A 27,297-nucleotide genomic window follows, 5' to 3' on the forward strand; every position below is an offset into this window, starting at 1 on the left:
GTAAAGTTTCAATGACATATAAGCTTTTTTCTATGAAATACTATGCTGTGACTTTATGTTTGACATATTCTTTTTTGTTTGTTAAACTGTAAAATTGTATCTCTTTGGAACACTATACAAGTCCTTTTTAATATTTTTTACTTATACTACATTATAACGTTTTTTGGCATGCTATGCTAGGATATTTTTCATGACTTTATGACACTGTACGCTGATATTTTCCTTATAATCTTTTACTATACGGTCTTTTTTTATTGCATAGTATACTATATAATTTGTATGGATATTGTTACTATAACTTTTGCATAGTGTACTACTCACTATTATAAAGAATATGTTTTATGAGATACTCTGACTCATGTTATGCCATTCTTTGCTGACTTTTAATGGCACAATATAGTATGAGTTTCAAAATACTAAAGTATGACTTTTCACCGGCCTTTATTGTGAAATTCAATAGTATAAAATATCAATTATTTTCACAGCAAACATTCAAAAACACTGTAAAAAAACGGAACAATGCAATGCAGTTATCATCAAATATGAGTTTATTTTTTTATAAATCATTCTTACAAAATTGGCATTTACCTATTTCATTTGTGACCTCTATAAAAGTCTTCTGTTAATTACATGGTAGGAGGGAGGAGAAGGCATCGGGACAGCTGGGCTCGACTGAGTCCTTACGGATCAACAGATCTTACTGCTGATTGGTAAAGTGATAACAGCCAAATCTCTGATAAATAATCCCAAACAGGAAGTGGTCATACGTTGTCGCCTTAGCAACAGTGTCCAAACACAAAGATGAAAACAGGGTTTTGGAATAAGGGAATGGAAGCTGTGACTCATCCAGTGTATGAATGCGGGGCTGTGGGCCCTGCTGCTGCTGCCCGCCTGCTGGAGGCGTCTCGGACAGACAGAGCTCGGCATCTCAAGAACTCACATGTTGATAAAAAGGCACAAATCAAGAACAGACTAGTTTCCAGCACACACGCTGTCGACACTATAAACACTAACTGCCTGGCACATTTTGGGTAAACCTTCCCTCTGTTTCCACGCACACAATGTTAACTTGCATAATGTTCCCCCTGATCAGATGACAGAGGCTTTGTAAGCGGATGCAGAGGTTTTCCAGGTGGCCTAAATCACATCCGTCACACTCTGATGGAGCAGCGGACTCGATATACTGTACAGCACGCCAACTGAGGGATGGAGCAGGTCTCTGTTGCCATGTTATCTGACCCGAAAGCAGGCTTTGAAAGAGGCAATTTAAACACAGTGTGTACAGCCTCAGACCCATTAATGTAATGCATGGGGGGGGAAGATGTTACAGCACAATCTGAAAATGTTTCCATCTGCTTCAGAGGACCCAGCTGGTTATTATTTTCCATGTGTCAGTTGGCGTAGTCTTTATTGGGGACTTTGCAATTTGATGCCCGCGCTGAGCCAACATTGTTTGCCCCAATCCAATTCTAGATCACTGGTGTGTGCAATCTTTTAGAGTTAAAACTCAACTCTGGGGAGGAGTTCGGTTTGAGAAAGAGTGTGAGTACGTTTCCCTGGAAAACCAATGCACAGTGAAACATAACACGAGCTGTGTATCGGCATCTTTGTGGATTAATGTGCAGCGCATAGAAAATAATCAGAATAAATACCACTACCCCCCCTCAGCGATGCAGGATCAGTCTTATGTTTGCGCCACGTCATCTCAAATCGTACACTGTTTTTTTTTTTTTCTTCAAAAAATAAATATATGCCTATATACAGTGCTGAGAGGCGCATGGATTTGAAATGGGCTTTGCGTTTGAAATGTCTGCAAAGCTGGGGGACGCTTGAGATGATCCACATACAGTGATTCAAACGATCGGACATGAAAGGCTTGATTTGGATTCAAACAATATGGTTTTCTAAAGAAGGAGAAATAGGAACCAGATGCACACAGAGTAAGGAGTGTGTTGTTCCCAGAATCACGTTCTGTACCATAGATGAGAGAACGTTGTGACTCCACATTAAACAGATCGTAAATCTCTCCTGGCAAAACAACTAACACTCCAAACTTGAAGTCACAGAATGTAACTACACGCATGATATTTAATGCAATGATGAGGAGAAAAAACACATGATAGTCCTGCTGTTTGATGAATGCTGAAAACCGAGCAATGGCAGCATTTGGATATGACACTTCATAGCATGAACGACACCTTTGTTGACACTGAAAAGGCTTGACAATACATTTCATATAATCTATTCGTAAACAGATAAAAACCAAAGTAAAACATGTGTGACACTGATAATGACAATGTTGATGAAAGCTAATGATTAACACACTGAACAGACATTACGCTGAATGCCTGCCTGACAGAAAGGCCACTAAAAGCATGCTGCTTTCATTTATGTGTCTGCAAACTAAATGTGAGAGTCGCCTGCGCTCACAGCCGCTGAAGCTAGTAATTTAAGCATTTAGATCTGGTTGTCCAATACCAATAAAGGTAATTTAAGGTGCAAAATGTTAGGCGGTTTGCCGGGGATACTATGAGCAGATGTTATAAGGGGAAAAAAAGCCCCCCTCCCAAGGCTAGCATCAGCCAGCAGGTCATGTTTGTGGGTCACTGCCTCCACATCACAGCGGTCTCTAATGTTAGAGTGTTTCATCAACAGCTTGTCTCCCGGGAATAAAACTGCACTCCAAATGAAATAGCTTTACCTAATTGAAGCCCAAACATATCTCTGCCTGACAAATGGAGGAGAAAACCTTTTGTCAATTTAATGGCTCCGAGGTCCTCTGATATGTCACGGGGGGGGAAATAAATGGTGATGGCAGGAGAGCCACATTGGACTGATGACTCGAATATTTCAACACAAGAGCGTCTAGGCATCTCAAAATGATGTAGGCAACGTGATGTGCAATAAACAATTCTTAAAGGCAGACCCTGATGACAGAATGGCACTGATGCGCTCAGCGTTTACAAAACTGAATCTCTCTACAAGCACTCCTGTGAAATGACGCCGGTCACTAAAGACCTGCGATGGTCTGAAATGTTTCTGTTCCCCCCCCCCCCTGTAAGGGTAGTGCTGCGAGGCCATGCAGGAAGAATACATGGGCGAAAGGAGTTTGGGTTAGAAAGCAACGTTATGCTCCATTTCATCTAGAAATGTCGCTCATTCCAACAGAAGGAAAATGTACTCCGCTTGAGCTTATGGTTGGATGAGCCAACTTTTCAAGGCTCTGTGCACACAACATGCACGCACACATAAACACACTCACACACGCGCGCGCGCATAAGAGCGAAGAGTTTGGAGGGGGAAATAAAAGATGATGAAAGTAAGTGAAAAGAAAAAAAAGATGAGAAAAGTACAAATGCCGTGGTGAGTGTGAGAGGAGAATGGGATATGAAAGTAGATGTTTTTCTAACTTAACTCAGTGATAACGGGGCAGCGGCGGAGAGACCATTATAAAAGCCATATCAGCACATCAAGGAATGAGCCGAGGAAGGGGGGGGGGTGGGGGATGTTTTCAGGCTCAAGGATGTGTTTTGAATTTCAAGAAATAATGGCTGCTTTGCTATAAAAGAAACCTCGTCGGGCCACTTGAATAACAGGTTGGACACTGCTGTTTACGTTTCTGCTTTGAGAATGGAAATAGGACACTGAAGACGCTCAGATTTGAAACCTCTTAGAGAGAAGAGAGTCAACAGTGACACCAGAGAGCTGATTTGTACAGAAATCAAATCAACTAAAGAACAGGGTTTCCTGGGATATGAAGCAGGGGTTTGGGTAGTCCAGTATTACATCCTGATGCAGGCAAGGGGGAGGGTTGCTAGGGGCGATCAGTAGGTGGGCGGGGTTGCCAGGTTTGTGACCGTGTACACCTTCCCTCTTCTACCGTCCTGCACATGTGCCGAGAGAGCAGGAGAGTCAATGTCGTGCTTGTTCGTGTTGTACAAAAAAATATTCTATCCAAGAGTTCTCGTCGTCAGTAGTGTGTGCTGCGTGTTTGCACGTTTGCAGAACATACAGAACTGTTTGGCATGTCCATCAGTTTGTGTACTCTTCTCTGTCTGTCTGTTTGCGATTTCTGTTTGTGTTTTTTGTATCCAAACGCCATCTGCTTGTTTCCTATTCATCCCTCCACACGTCAAGTCCTGGCGCTGTGGTCGTTGGCGATGTGCTGAGTGGAAGGCAGAGCGGCCCCCCCCGTCCACCCCGCTGGAGTCTTACTACTCCTTCTGCTCTCCACTGAGTCTCTCTCCCGCGCCTCCCCCTGCGTGGGGTCTCCCGCGAGGGGGCGCCAGTCCTGTCAGAGCCTCTCGATGTCCCTGTATTTCTTGCGCAGGATGGAGACCTGGTCCTTGAACAGGACGGGGTCCAGCCTCATCTGGGAGTGGACCAGCGGCATGGCGCCAAACCAGCTGGCGAACTTGTTCATGCAGGTCTGCCGCTGGGCGAAGTGGTCCGGGTCGGCCCAGCGGGAAGCCCTCGAAGACTGGGGGAAGAGGAAGAAGAAAGTTAGCTTCATATTATTACAGCAAATAATGACATTACATTGCATTGAGCTGAGGCTTTTATCAAAGTGACTTACAAGAAGTGCAATACACCGTAAAGATTAAACTAAGAACAACAAGAACATATTTGATGACATAATTATTACTTTACAGGGGTTTATCTAGAAAAATATAGTATGAGGGCGCTGATCTTGTTTCTAAGATGTATAAATTCTTACAAGAACATGGCGCCCCTATACAAGATGGCCCCGCAGACGTAAACAACAATGTGACGTCGCAGCTCCGTAAAAACAAAGCTGTATATGCGTCTGACGGTCTATTTGACCTGATTTCATATTTCTTGAGTAATTGTACAGTCTTTGACAAACAGATTTTTTTTTAAAAATGTTACGGGTAATATCGGCTTTTTGGTATGAGGGCGCAGTGCCCCTGTTACCCAGATAGGACAAAACCCTGCTTTAGATAAGTGATTCATAACCACGGGGTACTTGTACTCAAGGATGTACTTCTGCTTTTGCTAAGGGCTGTCTCTCAATTACATGGACAAATATACAAGGTATGAATTTATATAGCCTGATTTGTGCTGCTGACCTCTAGAAAAACAGTGTTGTCATAATAACCAGTTAGCTAGATAGTTGAGGTAAACCAGTTGACATAACAAGCTTAAAATAATGGTGAACCAGTTCAAATAATAAGAGCTAGTTTGAATGGATAAACAGCTGTAAAGAAGACCTTAAGTAACATTTTACATAATTAACTAAATGGTATGGTTATCAGTTTTAAATGGTTAGATATAAGGAAATGGCTAAATGGTAAACAACAAAAAAAGCTAAACTGTGCTAAAATAAAATGATGTAACTGTAGGAATAGTGAGCTTAAACACAAACAATTAAACTGCATGAAAAAGCATTGGAACAATATCCTAGTGTATGCTGTATAGCTTGAGATCCACTTCAAAAGCAATTGTTATGAACTTTTTTTTGAACGTGGTGAAGTGGTGTCGATGGGATGGATGTGGGGCTCTGCCAGACAGAAACCACAGCCTCAGATCATTGGCAGGAAAGAGACGTTCTCATTAAATGAGAAACTTCGACAATAACAGTCATCTGCATCCTTTCATTCAATCATAGTCACATTTCAGACACTGTGACAAGAGAACACCATTAATAAATGATGAAGGACATTAATGTTTCTCAATAAATCATCAGCTGGATCATATTCTATATTTGGGAGACTGGAGTCAGACTAGAAAACTCTAAAAAGCCATAAAACTGACACGGCTCCTCTGTGCTTTTGTCTCTGGGCTGTACAGTGAGTGACTTGTCCTGTTTACCCACGGGCAAAGCTTTTTAACAGAATAATTCATGCTGTTCACGGAGCAGCAAGTCACACTGAGAGGCCATGACACACACTGATGCTGGGAAGACAACAACGCTGGCTCCAGCATGAATCACCATTTATAAAAATCATAGAATCAAAGAGGATTATATTATAACTCTAAATGTAAAATTCTGAAGAGTTCAATCATATCCTCTTTAATGCAGATCAATTTCTTTGTACTCACAAGTGTCCTGTTTCTCTTGGCAGTGTTGAATAGCATTGATTCATTTAAAGGCCCCCTATTACACTGTTTTTCATCAATATATTATAGGTCTCAGATATAAACAAAACATGTCTCTAAAGTGTTTGGCTCCAAATACCAAACAGATCATTGTAGCATCCCATAATCCCCTCTGTTTCAGCCCTGTTTCAAAAGTGCTGATTCTCTGTCTTTTACTTTAGATGAAAATAAGGAGCCCCTTCCCACACCCCTCTGAGAGATATTTGGTTAAAAAAAACTCAATGGTGCTCTAGGAGGAGATTCAGGTGATAAGGTGGGGGGGGGGGGTTACCTTGGTCGGTTATTGGCTAATGGTTACACACAGGGCCGCCCCTCCCTACACGCAGATCACGCAGACTGCGTGGGCCTCACCTCGCGGAGGGGGCCTCGCCTCGTGGAGGGAGCCTCACCTCGCGGAGGGTGCCTCATCTGAAGCGCAAATGCGGCGCACCTTTGTGCGCTTATGCGGCACAATTAGTGCAAGCTCCACTAGCAGTGGATTTTGCACAATAGGTGACCTTTAAGTAATCCATAATACATTTTAAAATGACATGGGTGCAGTCTTGAGAGGGGCTTCATCCACTCTTACCTGTCCCATCATGGTCTCCTTGTACTGTTTCTTCTGTGTGACCTTGATGGGCGGCAGCTTGGTGACGGCAGAGACCAGGAAGTTCATCAGGATGTCCTCACAGTTGGCCAGCTGGTCCACCATGCCCTTCAGACTCGTGGGTAAAAAGTTGGTGTAGAGGTGATGGTAGTACCTGCAAGAGAGGACAGTGAGGAGTTAGAAATATATAGAAAAGAATGATTTGGGTAGCTTGGAAAAAGCCTGAGACCCTAAAATAATGATACATTTGATTTCATTTAGCGTCCACCTCAGTGTAAATTGGTCTTGGCCTTTTCTAGAACAGCAAAAGTACATTTTACAATATACATAACACGACCAAACATTAAAACACCAGTATATACAATATACTGTACAATAGTGCAAATGGGCATGTAGCAGCAATAGTTAGACATATTAATTAGAGCACATTATTAAAATAGCAAGCGTCCCCTGATTCAATCATTCTCAGTTAAATGCTTGTTTGGCACAGGCAATAAAAACAACTCGTATGTTGTAACTGGCCCTTAGGACCCTAAATCAATGGGAGCAGCCAAAACTCTGACCATAGAGGAACATCCCAAAATTCTAAACACATTGTGTGTGTGTGTGTGTGTACTGTATCCTGGTGTAACTCCAGTAAGAATCAAAGATGAAAGCATTTCATAGGAAAATAAAGCAGATTAAGGATTTGATTTGCCAACTTTGTTGATGTTCATTGTTTTTTTAATTGCCTCTGTTCGAGAAAACTGTATATCTGTGAGATGTGGTCTGATTACATTTTGTGTTTTTTTTTATAACTCATTTCCCTTTCCATATTGCACACGTAGAATTGTATATTGATTTGCTGTTACATTCTTCTCTAACAATGCTGAGTAAGTTCCCAAACTTTGGTTTTGGATTAATGCCTAAAAGCGTCCCTGTGTAGCGGGGGGGGGGGGGGGGGGTCACAAAGAACTGCTTCGACAACTCAATTAAGAAGAACCACAAATTTAGGTTCCAGGTTGAAGCCTTTGGGCAGAACTCTGAGTCCATCAGCAGACTGATTGCTGGTGTTCGAGAAAAATCGAGTGCCTGAGTTATTGAAAGCGATTAAGCGTTGGGCTCCTCTGATTGGCTGGCTTCAGCCTAATGGACTGCGGCCATCACAGCTGAGTGAAACCATATAAAAGCTGACAGCCCTGTAGTAAAACTAAACACAAGAACTATGAAACGCCTTGAAGCAGACAAATTGAAATGTTTTGGGATAAAACATACCAAGTGTCAAAATTCCCGAGGCTGTGCAACACTGAACATCACACCTACTTTTATAATCTACAGATCACCACATCAAAGTGTTGCATCAAAAGAAAGACGACTGAACACTGGAGAGCAGAGCGGAGCAGAGCTGTGATCCCCCGTACAACAGAAGGAGAACAGAGCAGAAGTGAAAGAGCATGAGAGGAAACAGCAGAGCGCAGTGAGACAGAGAGGAGGTAAACAGCTGTAGTGGAAGTGTTTAATGTGAGGTGTGTTCTGTACCGGTGGTAGATGGCGGCCCCCGTCAGCACCATGGAGTAGTCGTTGGTCCATTTGGACGTGTAGCCCCAGCGCTCCTTGTTGCTGTCCCAGAAGTGGCTGCGAGCCGGGTAACCAACGATCCGCTCTGGGAAACTCTGCCACACGGTGAAGGCAAAATCCACCTTGACAGAAAGAAAATACAGATTTGAACATATATGATGCAGAACATGATATTTACAACTAGTACCACATCCTGATAATTCATCTATTTCAAGTTGAGATTAATTATTTCATGATAAAAAATGTATTTTCTTATGATTCATCATTTTACAAGCAGTTGGTTAGAGTTTTTGGGTTGCCAGGTTGGGCAAATACATTTTAAATGGCGTTTATCCTCCTTGAGCAGGACACTTTTATAAATTATTATTGTTCATTCTCTAGTTGATCACGGCAGCGGTTACCAATATATTTGATATGACATACAGTCTTCACAATCGCGTCAAATAAACTACCCCAAGGTACCCCTGTTGTTTATTTCAACCATTACTTTTAAACAATTAAAACTATTTATTAACTAACTCTTTCATTGATTTGATTCCTTCTTGAAAGCATGAAACTGTTTAATAATAAATGTCAACAATTATAACCGCATTACTACTAGTCAGACAGGATAAACACCAGCCTCCACATCTTGGCAACCCACAAGTTGCTTTAGTTAATGGGTTAACTTATTTATAAAGCAAGAAAAATGTAAAAAATCTCAAGTATTCCCAGATGTATTCTGTCAGTTTAACATTTAAAGATGGACTGCAGGACTTTTTGTATTTTGGAGCATATTGGCGATGTGAGTAACTTTCCCATGCTAGTTTTGTAATTACTCAGACAAATGGTCTGCACTGAAGGTTTAAAGCATGACATTTAAAATGTGGGAAATAACATTTGGTTGCAATTAATGTTCTATTTACAGTATTAATTGATCAAAACAAGAAACAAAGGCTGTGCACACTGTAACACACCATAGGGAAAATACAACAGCGGCAAAACCTCATTGAGCACAACGCAGTCTCCTCTCAGCAGCTGCCTGAACTTCTGAGGACACGATCAAAGCATTCAATCAAATAATCAGATGAGAAGATCTAAAAGTGCTCAGCTGCTCCTCAAACAGCCTGTTCTGCATTACACCACACATTACCACACTGTACTTCACTGAGACTGCTTACATTATGTCAAACCCCACTCTAAAACACAACACACATTTATCTCTTCCTGCCACAATTTGTGCTCACCAACAAATCCCAGAGGAGGAGAAGAAGAGAGATCTGCTTCTCTTTCGCTCTTACTTTCAATGCAAAGCAAAAGCGTATATGGAATAACAGTAACAAGGAAAACTCGTTGAACCAGAATCAAACGGAAGTATAGCTGGCATATTTTACAATACATTATTATAAATTAAAAAAACAGAAAGGAGAACTGGATGCTAGTTTTTATTTGATTATGAATATCTGCTCTGCTTCTCACCATCTTCAGCTAAGAGGAAAACAAGGAGACTGTCCAGAAAGTGATGCTATTTCTCACTAAATTGTATAAACATTACTGGCATTTATGTTTCCCAAACCCTAATGTTTGTGAACATGATCCAACTGTCTCCATGTGAGCAACACGAGTCAATTCATTTTTTCGGTGCTGGATTTTCCCTAAACTGCCAGCTCTGAGTTGCCATTTTGATCCTCGGCACAAACAGCCTTTATGAGATCTAATTCTACCCTGTTCAAAGCAGCATCTGGCTTCCCATGGTGCCGCGCCAAAACCTGTCCCCGGGAAACACGTGAACAGTCCCGACAGCATGTGGAACAAAAATGCCCATAATGCCGTTCTCCAATAGGGGATTCTGGAGGTACGGTGTGATTACAGGCGGAAAGAAAAGGGAAGAGAAGGGCGGATGTGGATAGGGAAAAAAATCACTGGGAGTCAAAGTTAGAGTAGTTTAAGCGATTTAAGAATTGAGTTTCAGAGCGATAACTTGAAAACACCGGGGACAAACCAAAAGAGTGATAACAATATAGAGAGAAAATGCAATCAGAGTTGCTTTGGGGACATGGAGAGGGTTTGGATCTGTGTTTTGTCTCAAGAGGACCAGACTATTGATACACACAAGAGGCAGCAAGAAAGAGAGCAAAGGTTTTCTACTTTATTATATTACAACAAACCTCTGTGGTGGACAACACGGTGTCTTCATCCAGGCTGAGGACAGCGTCGGTCACTATGGTCTCGTAGGGCAGGAAGCGACTGCTCATGACCTGCAGGAGAAACACAGAGCACAGAGGATTAAAACCAGAGGAGTTGGGAGTTCATTCCCCTCATACAGCTTTCATTTGTGATCATTTAGTAGCCTGGAACACAAAAAAGGCAGGAGCAAATATATTTCTGAAAGTTGTGGAAACTGTTTGCCCCTTTCTTCATTCAGGTGCCTTTTGAACTAACAGTTGAGAGATGATCATGAATAGAAACGAGAGCCAAATGGAAACAGCTTCATGTCATTCTTACTTCTTGGAGGTTGAATTGAGAGATTTGCTCAAAATATGGGCTTTTGTATCCAACATCTTTCTTTTGAGCTCTGATTTTGGTCTCTACCAACTCCAGAGGGAAAACACTTTAGCTGCCAAATGCTCCACTATGTTTTCCAGCTAACTTTATCTGTCGTTTGGTGCTTGTATAAAGTGTACAGTTTTGGGGGGCTGCCAATTGTGGGCGTAATTAAAGCCAAAGTCCAGCTTTAGAGTTGTGCGAGTGAAACAAAACAGTCAATCTGTGTGCCAAAAAAAACAAACAATGAGCTGAAAGACAATAAAATGTAATGAACTGGTGATCCTTGTGAGTTCACATGACACTTTTCACGTTAAAGTAGTCAAACGATCCAGAGGTAGTGTAAAAACATGGCTTATATAATTGTTAAGGATGATCTTAGCTACCCTGACGTTTTGTTCTTTCAGTTTCTACCTAAGAGAGTGTCGAAAAGCTGAACGTAGGTGGCGAAAAACAAATCTCCAGGTTCATTTTGAAATCTATAAAGAGAGACTTGGCCTTTATAATTTGGAATTGAAAATTGCACGACAGTCTTTCTTCTCTGACATCATTGCCAAAAACAAAAACAACGCACGTGCCTTATTTGCTACTGTCGACAGACTAACAAACCCCCCAGTGTCAGTAGCCTCTGAATTTCTATCCACCAGGGCCTGCAATGACTTTGCCTCCTTCTTCACTGACACAATTCAGAAAATCAGACAAGCAGTCAGTGCCTCTGCATCAGGTACAGCAAATGTGTTGTCCCTGTGTCCACTTAAAATCAATTCAAACACCATGACACAATTCCATCAGATTAATGATAAAAACCTAGAGGACATTATTCAACTTCTGAAATCCTCCTCCTGCTGCCTTGATATTATTCCAACAGGATTTTTCAAAAATGTTTTTCATTGCATGGCCTCAGATCTACTTCATATAGTAGACAAGTCTCTTTACTCAGGTGTTTTTCCACAGGCCCTAAAAACTGCAGTCATTAAACCGTTCTTAAAAAACAATAATCTAGATGCTTCAGTAATGAACAACTACAGGCCAATATCAAACCTGCCATTTCTAGGTAAAATCATTGAAAAAGTAATTTCTTGCATTTAAATAACTGTTTCGATGTGTTCCAGTCAGGCTTTCGTCCAAACCACAGCACTGAGACTGCTCTTGTAAAGGTCTTCAATGACATCCACTTAAACACAGACAGTGGCAGAACTTCAGTGTTAGTATTATTAGATCTCAGTGCTGCGTTTGACACTGTTGACCACAACATATTACTAGACCGACTAGAAAACTGGGTGGGACTTTCGGCAACAGTTCTAAATTGGTTTGAATCCTACTTAAAGGACAGAAAAAACTTTGTTTCTATAGGAAAATACACATCTAAGTTGACAAATATGACATGTGGGGTTCCTCAAGGCTCCATCTTGGGGCCTCTTCTCTTTAACATCTGCATGCTACCACTGGCTCAGATAATGAAAAACTACAAAATAAGTTACCATAGCTATGCAGATGACACCCACATTTACATAACCATTTCACCAGGAGACTATGCTCCAATTCAAACACTGAGTAAGTGCATTGAATAAATCAATGACTGGATGTGTCAGAACTTTCTCCAATTAAACAAAGATAAAACTGAGGTAATGGTTTTTGGAGCCAAGGCAGAACGTATAAAAGTTAGCACTGAGCTTCAGTCTGCAATGTTCAAAACAACAGATGAAGCCAGACATCTAGGTGTAGTCATGAACTCTGACCTGAGCTTCAACAGTCACATTAAAACAGTTACTAAATCAGCCAACTATCACCTAAAGAATATATCTAGGATTAAAAGATTAATGTCACAGCAGGATTTGGAAAAACTTGTCCATGCTTTTATCTTCAGTAGACTCGACTACTGTAATGGTGTCTTCACAGGTTTCACTAAAAAATCCATTAGAAAGCTGCAGCTGATTCAGAATGCTGCTGCTCGAGTCCTCACTAACACTAAAAAAGTGGATCACATCACTCCAGTTCTGAAGTCTTTACACTGGCTTCCTGTGTGTCAAAGAATTTATTTCAAAAATACTGCTGCTGGTTTATAAAGCTTTGAATGGTTTAGGACCAAAATACATTTCTGACCTCCTGCTAAATTATGAACCATCCAGAACTCTCAGGTCCTCTGGGACTGGTCAGCTTTCTGTCCCCAGAGTCAGAACTAAACATGGAGAAGCAGCGTTTAGTTATTATGCTCCAAATATCTGGAACAAACTACCAGAAACCTGCAGGTCCGCTGCAACTCTTACTTTTAAATCCAGGCTGAAGACTTTTCTTTTTGCCGCTGCTTTTAATTGAACTATTCACATCTTAAACTGCACTGTCACTTTTATCCATGTATTTTTTTTTTAATGTTTATTTTATTATCTTTGCTTTTTAATGACTGTTTTTAAATGCCATTTTCTTAATGTCTTTCATTTTTGTAAAGCACTTTGAATTGCCTTGTGTTGAAAGGTGCTATATAAATAAACTTGCCTTGCCTTGCCTTACCCAAAGCTCAGGAGTTTTTAAATCATATCCACGGGCAGATCTTCACCGGGAGATACATTTTATAAAAACTTTTCTGCTTCAACTATCAACTCTATGTATTTTTGATGACGCCTTAAAGATTCACGGGAGACAACAAGCCATCACATCAACAAACAACAGCGCACAGAGAACAAGAGAAAAGCCAATATCCTACGCTTTACTGCACACTGCCCTCCCATTGCCAACAGTGATAAAGTGCTGATACAAGTTTCCATTACTGCCGCGGGCTCGTCTTTCTCTTTTAAATCAATAAAAACACATAAATGCAGCCAGACACATACAGCATGATTCATGTATCCTGCATATGGGATACGTTCACCGCTCCGATCCACCACTGTTTATAAACCGAGTGCATTTATCTAACGGCAAATTAAACCAAACATTACATGACAGTCCTTGAATATTTACTGGAAGCACAGAGAGTGATGGTGTCCGGGGCCTGGTGGGCGGATGTAGAGAGCAACATCTTGAGGACATTTAGACGGGGAAGTCTCTCGGTGTGTTTCTGTGATGAAAAGCGCTCGGATGAGAAAACAGCAGCTTCTTGTTGACAAAGTGTGTGTGGTGGTTGCTGGATGTGTGCTCGGGCTTAAACAACCTCCCACACAAACAAGATACAGCTCACGAAACATAACTTTAATGGACGTAGACACAGAATCACTTCCAGATACACAGTTTAAACATATACACACTAACAGCCTGTTATTCAGTTATGGAGCACAGCACTGAAGGTCAGGAAAATAAGAAAAATGTTCTTTTGAATCGCCGCCTGCACTGAAAAGCCCTTTTATTTACATTGGAGGATAGTCAGTGTTGAACTTCTTTCTATATCAACTCCTGGCATTGTCTGCGCGATGCGTTCAAGCGCGGTGACCTCACCCTCAACAGGTCTTCATCACTCCTACAGCCGACGGCAGCAACAAACACCCAGAAAAAATACTTTACTGTGGAGCTGTGAGGAGCCTGTTATCCATTCTGGTGCTGCAAATAATGATTTATTTTTATTATCGACCAACCTGTTAGTGTTTAAAATGTTGTAAAGTATTGAAAAAGGCCCGAGGTGATGTCTTCAAGATGCTCATTTAAGCCAAAACTTTAAAGATTTTAGTTTTAGAATTACATCAAGTCGGTCAAGAGAAGTTAAATCACCTACACCAGAGACAAGTACATCAATACCTAATTAAAAAAAACATCCTCAAATGTATAACGGTCATGATTTGCTACAGTGTTTGGGTTTTGACTCATTTGATTAGCTGTTGCAGGATGTGGCTAAATAATAAATAAGCTTTTTTTATTTTATGAATCATCAGGGCCATCAGCTTGCAGTATTCAAAGCTGTCTGTGTCATGATTTCATTTTCCAGACGTCTAGCCGGTGTTCTTAAGGCAGCACTTAGTTTGAGGTAAACAATGCTGATGAAAGATAGAGAGAGCAGCAAATCTTTACAATTTGAAAAGCTACAGCTCGGTATGACATAAAATAATAATTTGTTATTGCTGCAAAACCAGTCTATTCTGATTCATGGAGGAAGAAACTGGTTCTGATACCGATTTTGTATTATAGTCCAGGCGATATTACCTAAAAATGTTGGTAAAAAAAAGAGAAATAGATTGCATTCACATATCAGTTGACTCTGGGCAACATAATACAGAAGAACTGTATTTAATACTGTTAAATACTAAAAATAAAGTGTTTAAAGGTCCCCTATTATTAGTTTTCCATCAATTATTATAGGTCTCAGATATATACAAAGCATGTCTCTGAAGTGTTTGGCTGAAACACCAAACAGATCGTGAATTGTAGCATCCCATAATCCCCTCTGTTTCTGCCCTGTTTCAAAAGTGCTGATTCTCTGTCTGTGACTTTAGATGAAAATAAGGAGCCACTCCCCACGCCCCTCTGAGAGATATTTGGTTAAAAAGAACACAATGGTGCTCTAGGAGGAGATTCAGGTGATAAGGTGGGGGGGGGGGTTACCTTGGTTGGTGATTGGCTAATGGTTACACAAGCCAAAACATCGTTATGACATCATAAAGTGGCCAAAATCTGATCAGCTCATTTTCAGACAGGTTTTTATATAAATGGATCAGGACAAAAAGAAGTGTCCGCTGCCATGAAAGCTGGTTCGAAACCCTAGCCCACCGAACATGTCTCCCCTCTATCTCCTCTCATAACCCTGCATCTCCAATAAAGGCACTCTCTGGCCCAAAAACATCTTTAATAAAGAAAAAGGTGAGATCCATTTGGTGATGAAAAAGGCAGATTGAACATAATGTTGCTTAAAGGTGGGGTAGGTAAGTTTGAGAAACCGGCTCGAGATCGCTAGAATTTGAAAATACACAACCGGAGAAAATCTGCCACTTCCTTATAGAGCCCCTCCTCCAACACACACGAACGCGCACATGACCAATGAGGGCACGAGATAAGTTTGTGCCCCGATGGAAGGCTGACAGGCAGGTAGGCCATCCAGTTATTTTAGCTGGCCGGCTAAAATGATTGGTCGTGCTTTTTACAGTATTACGGCTTCCATAGATGATTTTTTTTAATGGATTTTTTGTCAAAGCACTTAAGATATTCATTGCTATCGGGATGTTAAGAGCATTCCATGGAATATAACAAAAAGTGTATCTCGAGCCGGTTTCTCAAACTTACCTACCCTACCTTTAAATGTCATAAATAGGCAACACAATAAGGTTTTACTGTTTTTTTTCATCTAAAGCCATACAATTAAGTATGAATCATGGATTTCCATCCACCATCTCCTACAGCGGAGCCTTGATTTCTTTGTTTGGGCTCGTACAAGTGTCATTTGTATTCCTCTTCTCCCCAAAAACCCACCAGAAGCAGCACCAGCTTCTCAAAGTGTATACTGTCTCTCTCAGTTAACAAGGGCGGAGGAGCCAAGTCTAGAGAGGGACATTAGTATTAACAAAGAGACAAGGAGGGAGAAAATGAGAGTGGAAAGGAGAGATTCCACTGTCACTGCTCTAATATCCTGCAGGCATGTAGAGAGAAACTATCCCATGTTTTTCACTGGAACGAGTCAGCGGGAATACCAGCGAAGAAGAGTTAGAGACAAGAGGGGAGAAAGTGACGGCGAGACAAAAGCAAAAAGGGACGAACAAAAAGAAAAGAGAGGAGAGGATGAGAGGCTGGTGTTTCCAACTCCCCGATGGTTTGTAACGTTAGAAGTGTGACACATTAGCCCGGGGCTTCTTGGTGCTCTCCAGGAATGTGAGCTCTTACTGCAGGAATCAGCCTCTAGCGCTTCACCTCCTCTCTAAAGGACAGCAGCAGAGCAGGGAGAGACGAGGACCACCCTTTTGTGGAAACCATATTAAGCGCTGCAGGGATTCTCACACGGCTTAAATCAACAGTCCTAAAGCAGCCTTTTGGCCAACTTGCCAGAGAGACAGAAGGAGGGACAGAGGGAGGAAGAGAGGGAACACTGTTGATGATAAGGTGGTGTTATTCCATGTTGTTCTAACTTTCAACAAATTCCATGACAAGAGACACACTAACAATGTTTGTCACTCTTAAAAAGGCTTAGTGATTTCCAACACAGATGGCCAATTTTTGCAATATTCACTCAAACTGGAGTGAATGCTCAGGACTATTTTAAGCTGCGGATTTGGTGCGTTGGTGAGAATTCATGGCTGTGTGTGACTGAAACTACTCTACAACAAAAATGTTAGAATTTCTCTGCCTCAGTTTTCCAAATATGTGAATTTATTTAATTATAATATTTAAATGACTGGCAACGTGGAGACATTGGATCAGAAAAGAGAGGACATGTAAATGAGAGAGGGGATGAAAGAGACAGGGGATCAGTAAGAAAGAGTCAAGCAGAAGAGATGATAAACTCTCTCTCTTTCTCCCTCTTTTCCTGTGGAGGAACACAGCTTGCCTCGCCACAAAAACAACAAACCACAGGCTTCCTGACACACACACACACACACACACACACACACACACACACACACACACACACACACACACACACACACACACACACACACACACACACACACACACACACACACACACACACACACACACACACACACACACACACACACACACACACACACACACACACACACACACACACACACACACACACACACACACACACACACACACACACACACACACACACACACACACACACACACACACACACACACACAACACACACACACACACACACACACACACACACACACACACACACACACACACACACACACACACACACACACACACACACAGTGATTGACAGCTTGGGAGAAAGCACTCAGAGCCACGAGGAGAGGTAAACCATAAACCCAGCCTACCGCCGGGTGACTGACACTGATGTGGAAACCACTTCCTCTGATTGGCAGGTGACGTTAAGTCCTCACTAAAGAAGGTGGAGAGAACTGTATCTGATGAGTCTGACATCCCCGAATACAGATGAGCGACCAGATCCTGTTTCCTTTTCCAAAAAAACAAACTCAGATCAGCGTTTAGAGGCCAATATTCACCCTGTGTCAACGTCTGACCTTTGACTCTGACAAGCAGGGGTCACAGGGAGGTCAAGAGAAACACAGAGAGCCCTTCACCAGGGAAGAGTCTTCAGCCTAATATGGTTGTCATAGTAAATGCACTGAGGCTGGGAGCTTCACTTCACTCTCCTGGGACAGTGTCAGTCATAGGAACACAGGAAAACAACTCATCTCCAGACTGACATGAGAACATCTACTGAGAAAATTCCCTCACTCATGGTAAACAATCTTTTTTAAGTCATATTTTTTCTTTTTTTCCCCTGTGTACTTGAGATATTGAGAAAACAGATCAAGTTAAGGTAGTGATGTTGGTGAAAGACAACAGAGAAAGCATAATAACTATTGTATAACTACTCTCTAGTTGCAGCTTATTAACTGAATATATTGAGACTCTTCATAGTATGTTTGAATAAAACAAGTTGTTTTAAGATATCACATTACTGATGGGGCATTTGTCAGCTTGATTCCTGACCTTAACAAAAGTAATCGTTGAATCTCTAAAAAGCATATATATTTAAATAAAGATTTTGCACTTATGCTTTTAGACGGCTACATAGATTTGAGGGTCAAGAGTTATTGAACAAATGTAATAAAATACAAGCTGAAAAATAATTAAATCAATGCTGTGTCTCGTCTTCTAGACTTGTATTTATTGTGTTTATCCAAAGTGCATTTTGATAAATCAACTGTGACTTATTCCTCCGGAGAGATTGTGTGACTCTTCATTTAATTATGATTAAAGAGCAAAATGCAATAAAAACATTAAGGATAAATAAAAGCTACTTAGCGGTTATTGCCTCCTTATCTTTCCTAACAATATGCATTAGCTTCTCAGCCACGCTTTGCCCCATCCGATGTATATTATTCCTATTACTAAGCTTTAATTGAAACCACAAAAAATGTCCTTTAATGGAATCAGTGCAGCACAAATCGAAACTCATTAACTCCCAGAAACTCTCCGACTGAATGAAATGGGCCGAGATACAGTAGCTTTACACTTAGAGAAAATGCATAAGAGGAGCTGTGTAATTAGAAATTATAGTGATCACATCTTAAGGGTCAAAAAAAGGGTTTAGTCTCACCTTATTCTCCCCCTCGATGACGATGACGGGCACAGATGTGGCCGGCCAGCGGTGCTTGGCAGGGAGAGGCTTGTCACAATTCCACAGGACGATGATCTAAAAGATGGAAAAAAAGGTTTTATTATTACCTGCAAATAACTGAATTATACCTAATTTGATTCTCTAACCTAAACAACTCGCAGCACTTCCAAGCTAGTTGAACATGTGACATTTATGCGACCTAAGGCCAGCAAATGTCACCGTATTACAGGCTGATTAAACGTTAAAGAGCCAGAAGGGCAACTCCAGTGATAAAATATTTCCAATTATGGCTCCAGGGTGGTTCGTAAAAATTCAGCCCTTAACCAATCATGTCCCATTGTCACATTTCATTTCTAACTACCACGTTTCGCTGAACACTTTTCCGGCCCATCTGATCTCACTCCACATGACGTTTAACATGAAAGACTAATGTTTTATCATGCTCGGACTGCTGTTCAGCGACATTCACATTTCACATGGAGTTAACCTGCTCCCATCCACTGCAGTTCAATGCCAGACATGTTAATGTTTGATGAGAAACACACACATACACACACAAAACATGACCCCATCTGACCTTACACACAGTCTTCCATTCTTATATCTCAGCAAGTTTTCATGCGGCTTATATTTTTGTGAAAAAGTTTGATAAACCCCTCCCCCAAATGGCTATTCTCCAATCACAGCCTAGCAAACTTAGCTTTGCATCACAGGACATGGCAGGCCCATCAAGCTTGAGTTTTGTCTAGTATGAAAATATCTAGATATCAGACTCAAAGATGCTGCCTATTCAGTGAGATTTTTCTCACCTGGCTAATACGACAACAACAAAAATCCTTGCTTCTGGTCACTTCAAGGTTATGCGTACCATGAAATTAGTGTCAACTGCTCATTAGCAACATCCTGCTCTTTATTGGACAACAATATGGTTACCTTTCCTAAACCAACTGGTAAGTTATAGCTTCTCTTGTGTATAAAGTAAAAACGAATTATTTTCAGAACGTAAGCTAAGCAATGACACAGGTTTGTGCGAGTAAGAAATAGCAGTGTGATCATGTGTTTCCTCATAATAGGATTCCTATTATACTAAGTCTAACATGCTTTTCCCTTCAGCTTTAGACTATGACATCATATATGTGAACAATAGGTGAAAATGAAGGCCCTTTTTTACAATATGTTATGATAACAGCATTTTTTAACCAACTCATGGCGCTAACGCTAACAAGCTACATTAGCTAGTAAGCTAGGTAAGTGTGTTGGGGGGTTGCCAATGGGACATCAGTATGTACAAACTACATGCTATTGGCTATAATATATATAATAATATAGTGTACATTAATGAAGGAAGTCTAATATTAGTGCAGTTACCACGCAGCTCAAATCATCTGAAAACTATGAGGAGAATGTGAAGATGGATTGCATATCAAGTTGAATCTTCACACCCCCCCCCCACCCTTCTTTTTGACATTTCAAAACTTTACAAATAGCAGGTGAAAAATGTATTCTCTAAGATTTATTAGTTTCTGCCGTGTGAGCTTTGCCTGGAGCTCCAGCACCACCATCTGCCATGCCTTCACTTCCAGTTCCTCCATTTCAGTCATGCTGTTGAAAACCACATTCAAAATGTGATACATTTTAGTATGCATGCCGGCATTTCGTCAGGAAAAAACATCTCCAAAAAGAGTGGAGTATGTTTTTGGAGTTTGATCTAATCATTATTTGTACAGTAAATGAACCCATGAAATCGAGGTTGATAAATGATTACATACATTGAGATATGAAGCCAAACTGTTAAAACTAATAATACAACATATTTTAACTCTAGGAATTATTTTTGCCTGAGCATTTGGGAAATGAATACCCAGTTATTAATGATAAGGAAAGCGATAGGAACACATCTTCATCATAATCTCTTCCTGTGTGTCAGCTCACATCTGCCCTGCTGAAATGTCCTTGAAAATGTCGGTAAATTAATCCATCGCAGATCCTGGCGTTCCTGATACAGGCAAACCACAAGAATCTCCCTGCGGGGATCAATAACGATTCACATGATTCTGACATTAACTACGTCAGCCGCAGCCCTCGGGGACGCTGCGCTCTGACTGGGCCTGCCAAATGATGAGCTTGAAGCCATTTGTATCTGGTATTTGCCCTGTGCCTGCAGTATACAGCAGCTGTGTGGAAATATGTCACTTGTCTATAAAAAAAGGATGACACACAGCTGTTTGATGAATGGGATGAATTGATGGATGCAAAATCACATTATTATAAGACGGTTTGAATAAAAAGCCAAACAAGCATCGCTCAAAAGGAGAGAAAGTGTTTGTCATTGTGAGACAACAGGTATACAGTGTGGATCTCTGCACACACACAGCTGAGAAACGTGTTGTTCTCTTCTTACACGGGCTCTAGTCCTTTATTAGAAAGACAGATGGTGTCTCTGTCAGCCCACCAGCGCTCTCAGGGTGCTGATGATGGCATTGTGTATGCATGCCTGCATGTTTGTGTGTATATGACTGGAGGAAAGGGGTGAAAAAGCGATTGGTGTATCTATAGCACAAGTGGAAGAATGCATGTGCACGCAGCAGGAGATCCACTATGTCAGAAGACGCCTCAAAAGCTTTCTTGCTTCCAATTTAGCCTCCTCCGTCCTCTGAGTTCTTTCATTCTCTCCTCTCCATTCATTTATTTATATCCCTTTCCTCAGCAGCCCCCCCCCCCCCACACCCACTCTTTCTCCTCTTTTCTGTGTGCTCAGAGTGGAAGAAAACACCCCGACTGTGTACCTGGCTCTCCACTCAGCATGCACAGCCTGTAGAAGGCAAACACAGAAGCACCTCCAGAAAAATTAAGCCAGAGTTAATTAAATCTACTATTATTTTACAGTAATGTTGGCTTAAAGTGGATCTACCACTTGGGTATAACCACACTGATGTAGCACCATCAAACCTCTATAGTAATGGAAATGTGGCTGAAACACAACATCTCTGGAATCAATTGCTTGCTTCGATCGGTACTTTTCCTATTAGTTGATCATACATTAAAATCAATAATCTGAATTAGGCTGGTTGACAAAACAATCTCTACTCACAGGCCACTTAATCACTTGTTCCACAGTTTTGAAAAGTATCACAACAGGGCATCATCAGCATTATAGCATTCCTCAATTTTCTTCTATGTTGGCTAAAAATGTTGGCAGATCGTTCTTGAACTTGAAACAGCAGTTAAAAAGGCCCACTTATACGCCTACTGGAGCTTTTGAACACATCACCATATAGAGTAAGGGAATCTTTAGGGGAAAGTGTCAAGATCAATAGCTTTGTTCATTTACACTTGACTTAATTAAGTCAACATTATTGTACTGGTTCTGTTTGGTCAAACACATTTAAAGGGCCAATTTTACATTTCACAGATAATTAGTTCAATGGTGACTCGATGAGTAATACTCATTACAAGAGATATATAAATGTTGGGGAGAGTTATCTTTCAGAAAATCATAGCAATGTCATCAAGGTTATCTAAACGAAAATGTTGATACTGTAAATCTAGGACCAAAAGTAACAAAAATAGTAGCATAAAAGCAGAGAGCACGGACATTTAGCACCCAAGAAAATATTCTACTAAATTTGATCATTGGAAGTTTGGAGTAAATGTCTTTGTTTTGGTAGATTTGGTTAATATTCCTAAAAATAAGGTATTGGACCAGGTTTTGTTTTTTGAATGAGTATAAAAACATATAAAATAAAAAATTACCAGTACACAAAGAGATAAGCAGAATCCAACCACTTACATGGACAGTACGTACACGATACAACCTCAGACACAAAATACACACAAGCTTGAAATATACACATGTGCAAAGATCCCACCTACGCAAACACACATTCATTTTTTATATAGAACTGCCCAAACCATCACACACACACACACACACATCCCTCCTACACAAAATACAAGGTCGCTTACTCATAAACTCTGCTGGCCAAACAAAAAAAGACACACACTTGCAAACACACACCACACACACCAGAAACCGGCCTTTGGAGAGCAAATTCCATTTCATTTCCCGTGCTGGTAAGGAGCAAGCAGGGGAATCAATACATGCCGCCTCCAGCTGTGCTGAAGGGGGTTTCGCTGCCATGGAGACAGATGTAGCACTGCTACAAATTGCTCTAATTCAATCCACCGGTGTTAACACACAGGGATGAGTTCTGTTGTTGCTTTGGTTGGAAAATGCGGCGCAATTTGGGGAGTCACCAAGGACACACACACACACACACACACACACACACACACACACACACACACACACACACACACACACACACACACACACACACACACACACACACACACACACACACACACACACACACACACACACACACACACACACACCACACACACACACACACCACACACACACACACACACACACACCACACACACACACACACACACACACACACACACACACACACACCACACACACACACACACACACACACACACACACACACACACACACACACACACACACACACACACACATTACCTGTGCACAGTACTGGGACTTGGCCACCGCGACCAGCAGCTTGAGTATGGGCTGGGACTGCGACACCAGAGGAGAGACGGCATGGATGACCGCTGTGAACTTGGGGTACGGTTTAATGCCTGGAAAACAACAGAAAGATGGTCACTTGTTAATGCAGTGTTAAGAAATCCAGGACAACAACGCTGGCTGGAACACAGAGAACCGTCTGTCAGCCATCAATGCAATATCAGGCTCTTTGAAGAGAAGAAAGCGCAACGAGAACTGAAGGCTCTCACTTACAAACACTTCATATCTATTTTCAGAGAGATTTTTAAAGATGTTACTTGAAACGAGTCTGTCAGCGGTGCAAAAAAATATAGATGATATAATTATAAGGGAAGTACGTTCTCAAGATCAGCTTAAAATATTCAACAGCGTTAATGTGTTTTGAAAATGCCAAATCTCTTGATCGCTGAATATTTCATTTTGGAAACTTGTCGGCTGAGTCTGGAACCCAGTGAACGGACGACTAAGTGCTGATGTGACTTTAAATTTAGTCCGACTTGATGCTGCAATAGATTAATCGAAGCTGAAAATAAGCAGGAAATAAGATATGCGAGAGAGAACATAGAGGACGTTCAACTTCTCCTAATTTAAATGTAATCTAACCCAAACCAACAAAGCATAACGCAGAGGAGATAGCATTAGCCGAGTCTCCATTCTGCCACTGAGCAACTTTTATGATGAGGTACTTAAAGCAGTCTTAAAACTTGTTAAACTATCCTTGTGATTTGTAATGAAAAAGTTTACAGAGTTTGTAAAGACCCAGGATGTATGGTAAACTGGTCACAAGCTCATAAACAGACCTCCATGAAACATTTGACAAATCCTGGAGATGAATAACAGCTTATTTTTTTCTTTTTAATGTGGATGCTGTTTTCTGTCCTGAGCTCATGATTCTCAGAGGCTTTTATCACGTCCTCTATCAGTTCATCACATCATCCAACAAGCTAAATGTTTATAGAAACACAAAAGGCTGCTTTGGATCGATCCAGCTGTTGGAGGCGATTTCATACCAACAATGACACTGGCCAAAATGATGTGTCATGCATGTTTACATACTTGTGTGTACTTTTAGTTGCTTCTCATGGTTTAGTTGCAAATAATGAAGGTCTTAAGGCCACAAAATGACTCTCTGTTTAGAGGAGTGATTTCCAACTTATTTGGCTTGTGAACCCTTAGAATTCTCCATCCCCATCTTCACAAGCTACTATCTTTATAAACTAAAAGCAGTAAGCACCAGATACCCCCTTTCACTCTCACATTATTTAAATTGTATGATTTTTAAAAGGACAAACTATCAGACATTTCACAAGAAATCTGATTAAGATACAACTCCTCTTTCATCAGTCATCAGCCAAACTAGATAACAGCGACTTCTGCTTTGTTGGCAACAGATTGGGAAAGTCCCTCATGTTTCAACATGACCTGTTCTCAAAGCCCAGTCTATCAACAAATTGTCTTTCAAGTTTTGGAAGAAATGTCCCAGGCTGAGCAGACCCCTTACCCACACACAGTCCAACACTTCAGGGATGATAGCGACGCCTCATCACCCAACATCAGTGGTCTACATCGCTTATGCTCTTATTAATGAATTGGAGCAAATCTTGTGAAAATGAATGGAAGAAACATCTCAATAGGGTTTTCTGTTTGAGCTCCTGCCATGTTCTTTTCAAAGTTAAAAGCTATGTCGTTCAACTGTCTAATATCTTTACTTTCCTTTATCAGGAAATGTAATTATTGTTACTAAGTGTCACATATTGTTATTGGATTTTCTCAAGTATACATTTTCATATCACCCTAAAACATCCGGTATCCTTTGGCTTCTAAATAAAGAGTCCATTTAACTAAAGCAACAAAAACAAACCGTGCTCCCGCTGAGTCGGAGTGGTAATATGCATAATGAGTGTGAGTGTGTCTTGTTATTTGCTCTTGGAGAACAAGAGGAAGTGTCAGTTGGAAACAAACTCTACTGCCTTGATTTTTCTCAATTACCCATCAGCGACAAGCCACCTTGTCTCCTAAAAACCCATCCGTGTTTAATTGCTTCCTCTTTGACAAACAAATAGCCGGCGTTGTAATCCCTGCCTGTCAATGTGCACATCCATTTTAATATGAGCCCTCCACTCCGGGTGCTCAATCAACTGCATTTCTGCATTTGTACTATCGTGGTCTGTTTATTTAAAAGTGTGTGTGTGTGTAGCTGGAGGATGAGGGAGTGAGGGAGTGAGGGATGGAGGGGCTCACGGGTCACAGACATGAGGCAGGGGAAAACTCGCCGCCGCTGAACCGTAGCACGAGGAATGGGGGTGTGTCAGCGCGACAAACATCTGTCAGTCCATTCCTTCACTCCACATGCAGCCACACACACACACACACCATTGGAGGAGGGCAGCAGATCAGGGCTGCAGGCCATATTTCAGACAAGCTCCAATTCAACAGTCTAAAGTCGTTTTACAAAAGGGACAAAATACTTGCTGATGATGAAGAAACTTTTCTGACCGACTTTTATGGATCAGTTCATTGCCTCCTAGGTGTGTTGAAGCGTTATGTAACAGCACTTTGTACAGTTTATGACATGTCTATGCTTCTGTGTGTGAGTGTGTGTGTGTGTGTGTGTTACTGACCCAGTGTAGCGTAGTAGAAGGGGAAGTCTCCCAGGTATCCAGAGTACTGCGGCAGGGCGAAAAGCCCCCCAGGGTGACTGTTCCACATCAGGCTGCTCCGGGAGCCGTGCGCCAACGCGCGGTCCTGGATGATCTGCACGGGGAAACAACACACATTAGACTTTGTATTGACCAACAACTTTTCAATTAAAGATGTTAGGATTTTTACCCTCTAGTTGAATTTGTTGACTGTCAATTTTTGTGTTTTCTACATTACAAATAGAATGATAGAGATAGATTGACCACTTTTTGGGGGAAATACACGAGTGAATTGAGTAAGACTCTTGTCTGTCCTCATAGAACAATCTCTATTGTTGCTCAAGTTATATAATTAGGAGAGTTTTCTCCATCTTTGATGCAAGGATTTTCCTTGCTGTTTGTTGTTTAATTTGCATAGGTGTGACAAATGTGTAAATTGTAGACTACATAAATTAACTTGACTAACTCAAGATTATCCTTCAATATCCTTTCTAAAAATTGTAGGAGACAGATAAAAACTAAGCGGGTAAACCAAAGCAGAGTAGGCCAGCATTTTCTGACTTTTATTCCAACAAAAACGTAACTTACACTTTGGATAATGGAACAAAGATTTGTGTGAGACCCTCCCTGAGTGGTAAACCACATTATACACTTGTCTTGTGAGGAAATCAGTTATGGAAACAGCATTAATTTAGTGGTCTTATTAAAAAATATATATATTTAAAGTATATCAAGTAACTGTAAATGCACATAACATGATATAGATTGAAAATGAATTTACAGATTACACTTCAACTACAATTAGAACATCCTAACAAATGTTGGGGAAATATTTTCCAAGGCCCATAACTTTGACCCAGTTTAAACTGTCCTGACTGAGCACACGCACCTGTAACCTTGGCTGCTTTGCGCTCAGTGTTTTGTCTCCCTGTCCTTGACTGTCTGTATCAAACTTTTGTCTTTTTTATTACAGCAGTGTCTCTGTTTTTCTCCACCCTGCTGTATGCGAGGCTTCCCTTTCTAAACTGCCTTTAAATGACATTTCACTCAGAGGCCTCATACAACTTTGTGTGTT

The 27,297-nt window shown here is 41.0% G+C and overlaps 1 protein-coding gene across 1 annotated transcript in view; it reads right to left on the minus strand.

Annotated features, from left to right (window-relative positions):
* Positions 1-525: 525 nt before the first annotated feature.
* Positions 526-27,297, minus strand: part of ext1b (exostosin glycosyltransferase 1b) — a 115,341-nt gene continuing 88,569 nt past the window's right edge. Inside the window, exons 5-11 of the mRNA XM_034124367.1 lie at positions 26,205-26,337; positions 23,539-23,657; positions 18,963-19,058; positions 10,411-10,500; positions 8,225-8,385; positions 6,689-6,860; positions 526-4,480 (exon numbers count right to left, since the gene is read on the minus strand). Of these exons, the coding sequence (XP_033980258.1) occupies positions 4,295-4,480; positions 6,689-6,860; positions 8,225-8,385; positions 10,411-10,500; positions 18,963-19,058; positions 23,539-23,657; positions 26,205-26,337 (957 nt within the window). The 3' untranslated portion in view covers positions 526-4,294. The remainder of the gene's footprint in view (positions 4,481-6,688; positions 6,861-8,224; positions 8,386-10,410; positions 10,501-18,962; positions 19,059-23,538; positions 23,658-26,204; positions 26,338-27,297) is intronic.

Source organism: Trematomus bernacchii, unplaced genomic scaffold, assembly GCF_902827165.1.
Source record: "Trematomus bernacchii unplaced genomic scaffold, fTreBer1.1, whole genome shotgun sequence".
NCBI lineage: Eukaryota > Metazoa > Chordata > Actinopteri > Perciformes > Nototheniidae > Trematomus > Trematomus bernacchii.